The 10323-nt window shown below is 39.0% G+C and overlaps 1 protein-coding gene across 1 annotated transcript in view; it reads left to right on the forward strand.

Annotated features, from left to right (window-relative positions):
- The window catches only part of LOC103373625 (voltage-dependent N-type calcium channel subunit alpha-1B-like), a gene marked incomplete at its 3' end in the record, with an annotated part of 96041 nt that overhangs the window by 57073 nt on the left and 28645 nt on the right, over positions 1 to 10323 (forward strand). Inside the window, exons 5-7 of the mRNA XM_008303548.1 lie at positions 3037 to 3140; positions 6433 to 6548; positions 6669 to 6758. Coding sequence (XP_008301770.1) covers positions 3037 to 3140; positions 6433 to 6548; positions 6669 to 6758 — 310 coding nt within the window. The remainder of the gene's footprint in view (positions 1 to 3036; positions 3141 to 6432; positions 6549 to 6668; positions 6759 to 10323) is intronic.

Genomic DNA, 10323 nt, shown 5'->3' on the forward strand with positions numbered 1-10323 from the left:
TCTTACTTTTAAAGCACTGACATGAGAGTGCATCAATCTTCTCGAAAAGTTTATTTCCCAAAACTATAACGCGAAGCTTCACCGCGCCGAACTGAATTGAGACGGAGGCAGAGAGAAGATGAAAGGATGTTCATGTAACATTCATAACCGGATAATTTAACTAAAGGTGCAGAGATGCTGAGAAAAAGACGCGAAGATGGAGCGATGAGATGATGAGACAGTGATGAAATGCTGGAAAGGAAGGAAAAGAAGCTGCAGCGAGCTGCTGTCAGCCGTTCATGGTGGCGTGTGGGCGGCTGGCAGCTCAGACTGAGGCTCTGCTACTGTACATTTGTGTGCGTCTATCTCACGTCCTCGGCTGCATAATATAGATCCGCGGCCTGCTGATTCAGCCGCCCAGAACCTCCCGTCACAATTACAGCCGGCGTGTGGCGGCGCTTCCACTCTGGGAGGTGTCACCGTGCTTCATGGAGCTCATCAGTCGGCAGGTCGGTCTCCTGCTAAGAGGACGCTGCCAGACACGGAGGATGCTGAGTCTGAGAGTCGCCTTCAGGGGAACAAACATGAATGTTTAGGCCTCATGAAACGCCGTCACTTCTAAAGTGTCAAGGTTTAAGAGTCACCAGTGGTATGAGGTATCAGGACTTTGGGTAAAACCAACTTGCTTGATCATTCTGGATTAAAAAAAAGGTATGAGCAGCATTTATTGTCAATCTTGTCTGCACAACATTAGGTTCTTATACAACTAAACTGCATTCTGAAATACATTGATTTGCTTTGGAATTAATGTAATTTTGGACCCTGTGACGTGGTAGTAAAAGGTGTCGAGTTTGAAAGAGCAGCAAAGTCCATGTTAGGATACATGATGGGCGGTAACTGGCATAAACCAACCATCAGACTTTTACCCAGAAGACCAGAGTTTACATCCTGTGATGGACGAGAGAGCATCGGCCTCCGACTGAGGTTTTGTCTTCTCTTATTTATTATTGTTATTTTATTTAATACGTGCATTTAGGAAAATATTGCACTTTGTTTGACAGTTGTGCACCAAAATTTCTAATCTACAAGAGAAATCTGTCTTTTTTAACTTTATTTAAAAGACTCAAAGTTTGTTGTCATGCATGATGAAGTCTTCACACCACAGATCTAAACTGAGTTTGTATTGAATCTCTGATCTGTATGAAAACACTGAAAACGTCCTTGCGGCTCCATTTGTCCTCAGTCTAATTTAAGAATTAAAGGTGCTGATTGTGTATCTCAAAAGGAAATCTTTACATTTTAGAAGCTTTGTTTAGGTTTTACACCAAAACTTCTAATCTACAAGAGAAGTCTGTCTTCTTTTAACTTTATTTAACAGACGTAAAGTTTGTTGACGTGCAGGTTCTATATCTGCACAGCAAAATGAACAAAGAGCAGGAGAGAAACACTGAAAAAGAAGATTTGGTTGCAAGAAAGAAACACAATGTCATCTGAAATATTTGATAAAAAACGATGTCGACCAAACACAGGTGTGCTGTTGGAAAGTCCTGCAACTAAAGTTTGACCATTTGATTCAGCACCACAGAATCAAATCAAAAAACACCATATTGGTGTTACACCATATGAGAAAGGTTCCAAATGGCTTTTATTTAAAAAAAAAAAAAGAAAAACAAACTATTTTTCATGTTTGATGCACTCTCCTGCAAAATCATTCTGGAATAATTATTCATTTCCAAACAGAGTTTCTCAGCTAATCTGGTAAAAGCATCACAGTGTGGTTTTGTTTTCCAACATGGTGCAGCTCTGCTCTTTGGGTTTGAGCGACTCATTTCACTTTACACGCAGTCATTTGATAAATTATTAATATCAAACTATCAGAACTACTTTAATGCCACTCTTGTAGCAATACATCTATTAGAGGAAGCTTTTAATTGTATTCACAGTGAAAACAGGCGATCGCTGGCCTCGGAGCTGTTTTAGGAGGTGAAATCCAGGTGAAAGTCAGTTTAAACCTTATTTCTAATTAAAAGTCAGTTTTAAAATGAATTTGTAAATTGTGAAAAAAGTAGAATGTGTGTATTAGCATGTTCACAAAACAAGCTATCCTGAGCTGAAATAGACAAAAAGGCCAAAGGTTTATGGATAACTTTGCACAAATTGTATTAGTTTCAGTGAAGAGAAGCTTCTTCTGCAGCAAACAGAGCAGTTTGTAGACAGAACATCTCCACGTTTGGTTGTTTTTTAGCCCTAAGCCACATGTTTGTGCATGTTCTGTATGTGAAAGTCATTTATTCACACTGAAGTCACAACAGCTCACACTGGAATCGTCTCATCAGTTTGTCTCCGAACGATTTATTAATATTTCTGTTTTGCAGTGATACAGAAGTGAACCGTTCGCTGGTTTGACATCAGCTGCTGGCTGTTTTTTTTTTTTTTTTTTTAGGAGCTCACTGAGACTTTTTTAATTGTTTTTTTTTTTCTTTCAAATTGTTTTTCTAATGAGGCAAGATGGCAGAAGTTTCTGTTCAGACAGGCGAGGTAGTAAAAATGCATTTCTGCTCAGAGCTGTGGAGGGAAATGAGAAAGTGGAAGACGTTCATTCACCGTCCTCTCGAGCTGCTTCATTCAAAACATTTCTGACTGAAAATGGCTTCAACTTAAATCGAGCAGGCTGTTTATAATATGAGGGCACATTCCCGTGAGTTGCTTTAAATGTATGTAAGAACATTTCCATGTTTTGGTGACCTTTTGCATTTTGATTTACTCGCATCAGGTTTCACACTTCATGTTTTTGCTTTATTTGGCAGCAATCAGTCTGATGTTAAATGTCAAATGAGATGATGAATGAATTTATAAGAAGTTAGTAAACTGAGTTATTTAATTTTAGCTCTTGATAAAAACACTGAAACGTCCTTGTGGCTCCACCTGCTCTCTCCACAGTCTAATTAAAAAGCTTAAATGTACTGGTTGCGTGTCTCAAATTGAATTTTTTTCTACATTTCAGCTGACTGTAATGTGTTTTATTTCTGTTTTGTGTCTGTGCATTGGTGTGTCCAGACCAATGACGTGGTAGGAAACACCTGGAACTGGCTCTACTTCATCCCTCTCATCATCATCGGCTCCTTTTTCATGCTCAACCTGGTGCTCGGTGTCCTGTCAGGGTAAGTCATCTAAAAACAAAAAGACATGATACAGATCTGCTTAAAGAGTCCATTTACATGTAATTAAAGCTGATTATAGACCAAATGGAATCAGTGATGTCAATAGGGAAATACCTTAATTTGCTTGTGGTGAGTTTTGTATTAAAAAGTGGATTAAAAAATATATAAAAAGTCCGACTTTATTCCATCTAAAATCATCACATTTTTAGAACAGCTTCTGCTTGACCATGCCTGATTTGTATGACATTTTTATAGAATTAAATATGGATATTTATAAAGATATTTCTGAAATTATAGGTTAATATAACAAATACTTTGAGATTTAAAAAAAAAAAAAAAAAAAAAGCACTTTTAGCAAATTTTTTTTCACACTGAAATTTGAGGCTATTTAAAAAATAATAATAATAGAATTACATTTTTTTTTTTTCATTTATGTGGTCAAATATTTCAAATTAAAAGTATTCTCTATGTTTTGTTCTATATTATTGTGACCTGCAGCTACACATGGTTCAGAAATCATCACTAGTTGACTTCTGCGTTACACAGTTTTAAAAATTTGTGCTCAAAGATGGCACTTTTCATGATGGCTTATATTCCTTTTTTTTTTTATAGTTCAACTGGTCCAATTTTTCAGATTCTGTATTAATGACAAAATGAGAACTAACTGAAAATTTCTGACTTTAATCTTTAATAGTTCCTGAGATGTTGTCATTCAAACAGCGTCAAATTTCAATGTGCAAAAAAACCTTTAAAAAAAAGTACTCAGTATATCAATCAAACATTTCTCAAATATCATTTTAAACATTCGTAATTTATGATAAAAATAAAGATCAGAGATGGTCGAGCAGAAGGCTGATGATGATTTAAGTTTAAAATAACCCTTCAGAGTTTAAAGGATGATCTCTTCATACAATCAGCAGCTTATTTGCATTTTTCCACTTTAGTCTCTCCTTGCGCTGCTTCCAGCCAGAAAACCTTGTTTACTGTAAGACACACAGTCAACAGCTTTTGGTTTTAATGAGTGAATGTTTCAAAGTAGAGCTGCTCCCTTTCCAAAACTATTTTTCAGGGCAAATCTGCAAAATGTTGAAAAGAACGAGCGGTATATGACATCTGGAGGAGCAAAACCGCTGCGTCGTGAATGGATCTGTGCTTTTTGAGAAGGCTTTAATAGAACATTTCTTTATTTACTCTGATTAAGGCTTGAATCAAACCTGCCAACTTGTGCTTGGACTCACAGATTACAGCTTTATAACTCCCCCTAAAAGATGAGAAAATGAAATGATCTCGTGGTTTGTAGGAAATCGCTGAGTGGAGGTTGAATTATTCACCTCTTCTCTATTATCCATCGGCCTTTTTCCCCCCTTTGTTCCTCTCATTGTCGCTCCCCGTCGTCCTCTCGTGTCATGAACAGCCTTTAATCACGCTGATGCCTGAACATCTCATTGAATCTGTGGCCACAAAGAGCCTTGTCGTAGCGAAACCCCGATGAAAGCAAACACGATGTACATTATCATTAGTGTGGAGGTCATGAGAGACCCTCTGCTGAAGGAGAGGATTCAGACGGATTGATGTTCATCTGGTGTTCTTTCAGGAACGTTTACCTGACGTCGCATCTTAGCGGTTTCCATAACACCGCTGGGTCGTGCTAACTTTGTCGATGCTAAATTAGGTCTAAACTAAAGGTATTTGGGGATTTTTCTGAACAGTGAAAGAAATAAAAACATTTTGGTTGAATAAGTTTAACTAGTGGTCGTATTAGGGATATTACAGGAGGTTAGCTTAGCATAGCATCAAGAACAACAGCTGGTCTGGTTAGCTAAGGTAACAAAATCTGAAGTGTTTTAATAGAACACATCTGAACTTGTTTTTTTGCTTCCTGAGGCTGTTTCAGGCCTCTTTAATTCTAACTGACTGATTTCGAGGCCCAGATGTTTATTCTAACCCACAAATTAAATGACGATTAGCATCCCAAGACTCAAACTCAGATGCCTCGAGGTGTTAGCGGTGGTGGAGCTGCCTGCTGAAGGGACCTCAAGTCGGCATCATGAGAACCTGATAAGTGTCGTTGGCGAACCCTTCCTCTGTTTAGAGATAAACATGTATCTGGGCCTCGAAATCAGTCGGTTAGAATTGAAGAGGCCTGAAACAACTTCAGGAAGCACATACACAAGTTCAGATGCGTTCTACTGAAACACTTTGGCTTTTGTTACCTCAGCTAACCAGACCAGCTGTTGTTCTTGATGCTATGCTAAGCTAACGGCCCGCTCAGGCTATATATTGTAATAGCCCTAATACGATCACTAATTAAGGTTATTCAACCAAAATCCTTCAGACAAATCTTTGGTTTAGACCTAATTTAGCTTCACAAAATTAGCAGGACCCAGTGGTGTTATGGAAACCGCTAAGATGCGACATCAGGTAAACGTTCCCGAACGAACACAAGATGAACATCAGTGCGTCCAGTTTAACATCGATGCTTTCTCTAATATCATGTATTTGACGGTGTATATGTGGGACTCCCCATTGGTCAGTTAAAAATGCCTCTTGGATGATGGAGAAAAATGTCTTCAAGAGTCAAAAAGAAGTTCGGTTCAGTTGTTTTCTACCCCTAAGCACCTCTAAGGCTGACTGTTGAACATGCATTATCATGATTTTATTATCTTTTAGCATGTCTTTTTTTTGCATTGAGGTTTTCACACAAATTCAGCTCCGACGTTGGCATTTGTTTTTTTTATTGTTGCCAGATAATGTGAGTTTACGCTAAAGTGCTGCTAACACTGTAAACATTGGGAAAAGAATGACTACATGTCATAAATGTTGTCCTACTAGCACTACTTTTACACTACTTTTACTACTGCTAAGCAGTAGCTTAGCATGAAGGCTCTCGTTTTTTATGCTAAGCTAGTGCTCTGCAGATTATAGCTTCATAAAGGATCAGATTGGTGTGAGTCTTACGATTATAGTACATGCAGCCGCTACGATCCAATGAAACCGCATGAGATCTGTCATCTTAGTACTTCAAACACTGTTTTTCTTCTCCATCCACACATTTCAGTTTTTTCCCCTTTCTTACCCCTCAACAGGTGCCCAGCTGTCATCTTAACTCTGTCCATCCGATGAGTGTTTAAACCTGCAGCATCTTCCATTTGTTGCTGTGATCAGTTTCTGTTCACGTGTCTCTCTGACATCCAAACGTAAACGGCTCATATAAAACCCAAGCTACCATCCGTGATAAAATGCTAAATCAATCTATGTATCTCTGCGTTTTAAAAATCCTCCATGATGACAGGGAGTTTGCCAAAGAGCGTGAGCGTGTGGAGAAGAGGCAGGAGTTCCTGAAGCTTCGCAGGCAGCAGCAGATTGAGAGGGAGCTCACCGGATACTTGGAGTGGATCTGCAAAGCAGGTTAGACTCATCTCTGAAACAGCGTGAGAGCTGCAGTGTTAAAAAAACATGACAAATTGATGGAAAGTTCCATTTTTTTCCTCCCTCTCTCTCTCTCTCTCCCTCTCTGTGCTGCTGCAGAGGAGGTGTTGTTGGAGGAGGAGGATGAGATTGCAGAGGAGAAGTCTCCGCTGGACGGTGCGTGGTACAAGAGGAAACAAAACCTTCCAGGTGAGAGCAGGGCTGAGTATCTGCTGCCTGCTTTACCGCGGTCCACCGCCGCCATGGCAGGCCGACGGTAAACCAGGCTCACAGAGGCACGGTTCATCATTTACATCTGAATCTGCACGTAAATCATCCCCAAACCGCCAGTCGTGAATGTGATCTCGTTCCCTCTGTTACCTCGTCGAACGGACTCTTGAGATCCACATGATTCCTTTTCTTAGACAAATGTTGAAGTAGATTAAAAAACCAACAAGATGGCTGGCAGCCTTCTGGTGATGACAGGACTCCAGGAACTGGATCCAGAAACAGTCTGGCATCCGACGCCGCAACTTGTCATTTATACCGTTTAGTTTGCGAGCAGATTAAAGAAGACAAGAAAGAGCAGATATGAACTGTTAATTAACGAGCTTCAGAGGTGCTGGAAGGCACATTTTCTTACACGTTTGACTAATCTGAGCCACCAGAACTAGACTCCTGGTGTTCTGGCTTTCTCCTCGTTTGTTATCTGCCTGTGACCATTTTTAAAATCTCTTTCACTTCACCGACAAGCAGCTGACACAGCAAAGAGGAGACTACTCCCACTAGTTATTTTCACTGCAAATGCTAAGCTAAGCTAACTGGCACCAGGTTATATCTTCAGATTAAAGCGTAGCTGCAGTGAACATGCAGGGCAGCTGCTGCATCACCACACTTCCACTAACATCAATGAAACTGGCTACACAAGACATGAGAGGAGCCCATAAAGCCCAATTCATGCTCTCCACACCACAGACGCAGCTCTGTTCGCGCTACAGTAGGACCGTCGGTTTGCTGTGCAGCTGGTTGCGTTTTCTCTACGATAGAATACAGACAAACACAGAAGAAAGCCCAGATTTGGAGGTAGCTTCAGAGGCCGACATCGATTTCTGGATTTGTGGAGAAATGAGGACTCCCCGCTGTGTTCTGGCTCCGTCAGTGGAAAGCATGCACAAATCAAAGCTCCTCCAAAGTCCAGCAGCGGCTACTGCTATTACAACTCGTCTAATAATTTGTTATATAAGTGTCACACCAAACATTTGTTTTACTGGCAGTCGGTGCACAGATTAATGACTGCACGTGGACGGCTGATGACAACATTTAGGTACCTTTGCAGAAAGCATGACTTCAGTGGTGGATATGCAACAGAAATCAGTGCTGAAAACATACAAACAGACAGGTCTTCTATTTATATGATTTATGGGAAGTTTACAATCCTGTTTATACAGAAAGTGGACACAAACTGTCTGCATTTGTTTTAATTAAACTGTTCATATACAGGAAAAGTTTTTATTAAAACCGCCTCCCACTTTGGGGTCTTGATCCATTGGTGGGATTTATTGTCTGAGTGTCACCTGATAGCTGCTTTGGAACTTTGCAGCTTTTAACCCTCTGAACCCAAAAACCCACCAACAAGTTTAAAAGTCATGTTATCCTAAAAGAAAATCACCAGAATGACACAATAAGAGCCAGAAACTGAACTAATGAAGTGTGACATGAAGTTTCATGAGGAAAATTAACCAAATCGAAGCTTCAAACTGCTAAAATTGCTTTTGAATTGATATAACTTTATTGTACATGTCTTATATTTTAAAAAATAAAAATAAATCTTCAAAACTAGACCATTTGCACCACATGTTGTAAGAATAGAAATAAAAGGTTCTGTGCTTCTCAGACCAACTTTTTTATGACAAAAATTCTGAAGCGGACTGAACTGCAGGCTGTGTTCACACAGAGCTGAGAGGAAACAGGAGAAAGGATAACATTGATAGTAAAATATCTATAGTAGGTGTATGAGGTGTATGAGTTTTTTTTTTTTCTAATATTGGTAACAGCTGTGGGTACTTTGAAAAAAGTTGTACATGATAATTCTATTTTTTTTTTTTTTCAATATTTGCAAGACAAATAATCAAAGAAATTCAACTTTTTTTTAATGACTAATTTTATTATAAAGCATTTCTGAGTTCTTTATGCCAATAGTCATGTTTGCTGTGTTTCCACTGAGCTGCAGGACTTTATATTGCAGTAAAAACTGAGTCGACACTGAATCAAAATGTAAAATTATGAAAAGAAACCCTGTCTATTTTAAGGTTTAGAGGGTTTATAGATTAACCTTAGGACACATTCACACCACAAACAGTCCATGTACATGTTTAATGTCACTAAAGAGTAAATTAACAGGTATCAGGGTTTAAAATAGAATCTTCATTCTAAATATATTTGTCCAAAAATTGCACTGATCCCCTTTAAATCAAACTGAACTTAATGTCTTTAATTAGTTTCTATTCTTTTGAGACAAACTTCACATTTTAGTTTCACCTGTGATCCAGAATGTTGTGAAGTTCTGTCGAGCAGTTTCTCATCGAATATCAGTTCTTATTGTAGGTGTGGCACAAAACAAATGCTTCTTCTCAAGGGCACGGTGCACACAAACTGCTTTACTCCTGAATGTTTTTAAATTGGCAGAACAACATCCAATATAGTGTTCAACCTATTAGAAAAGTGAGATGTAACGTATGAATCAGGGCTCATGTTCGTTCTAAATTCTAGTTTTGATGAGATACTTTCCAACCATTGTTCTTCAAACCTTCATAAATCGTACTTTTAATAGATTTTCCATTACAAAATTGCATCTAAACCATGTGTGGGGGGTCTCCATTCACATTAACTCCTGCTGTGCCGTAATCAGCGCTGATATTTTAGCGCTAATCACGGTTTCTGCTCTGTTCTCTCGACTTTATTGTAGCAGCAGCTCAACACTGTCACTCAGTTCTTTGTCTCTGCCTGTTTTTCCCCTGATTTCAGTCCATTAGGCCTGGTGTGAAGGCAAGGGGTTAATTAGTGGGATTTACAGCACCGCTCTGATTAGATTTGTTAAAGTGAATACACTATAAAACACACACCGTTCCCTTTCTTTTTTTTTTATATCCAGACTCACACTTAACACACACGTGCTGAGGATTCCTGTAAAGTGATAGCAGCCAGCGGCCTCATTTCCTCAATTAGTTACAAATGGAGGATTAAAACACTCGAGTCCACAAACCGTTCTGATGTTGCTGGAGCAGAAAATATGCATTTGGCCTTTGCAGATGAGTGACAGCTGCGAGCAGCGGAGGGAAGTGTCAATCCAAGCCGCCCGTCTCAGCAGAGATGGTTTTTAAAATGCTTTATTCCAAAACGATTTGTCTTCTCATGATAATAAGTTGGGGAGAGGATCTTTTATAGTATTTTTGACAGGCTGAATATTTCATTAGGAGATATAAAAAAATAGCCCAACTGAAGGTAATTGCTGTATTTTATTTTTTAAATTCCTTCAAAAGAAGCCTTTAAATAAATCAAACGGCGCCAGATCTGCAGCTTCCCTTGCAAATATTATTTTTAATGATTTCTTTTTCCCTCAGGCTTCACTGCAAATACCTCCTTCTTATCAAGTCATTCTTCAGCTTTTCTTGAATTTTATCATCTTAAAATGTGTAAAATTGCAGAAAAGTTATTAAAATTAATCACGTTGCCGCCCTGAGACACGTTTAATTCTAGTGCCAGACACTGAAAACTT

Source organism: Stegastes partitus, unplaced genomic scaffold (assembly GCF_000690725.1).
Source record: "Stegastes partitus isolate 25-593 unplaced genomic scaffold, Stegastes_partitus-1.0.2 Scaffold2032, whole genome shotgun sequence".
Classification (NCBI taxonomy): domain Eukaryota; kingdom Metazoa; phylum Chordata; class Actinopteri; family Pomacentridae; genus Stegastes; species Stegastes partitus.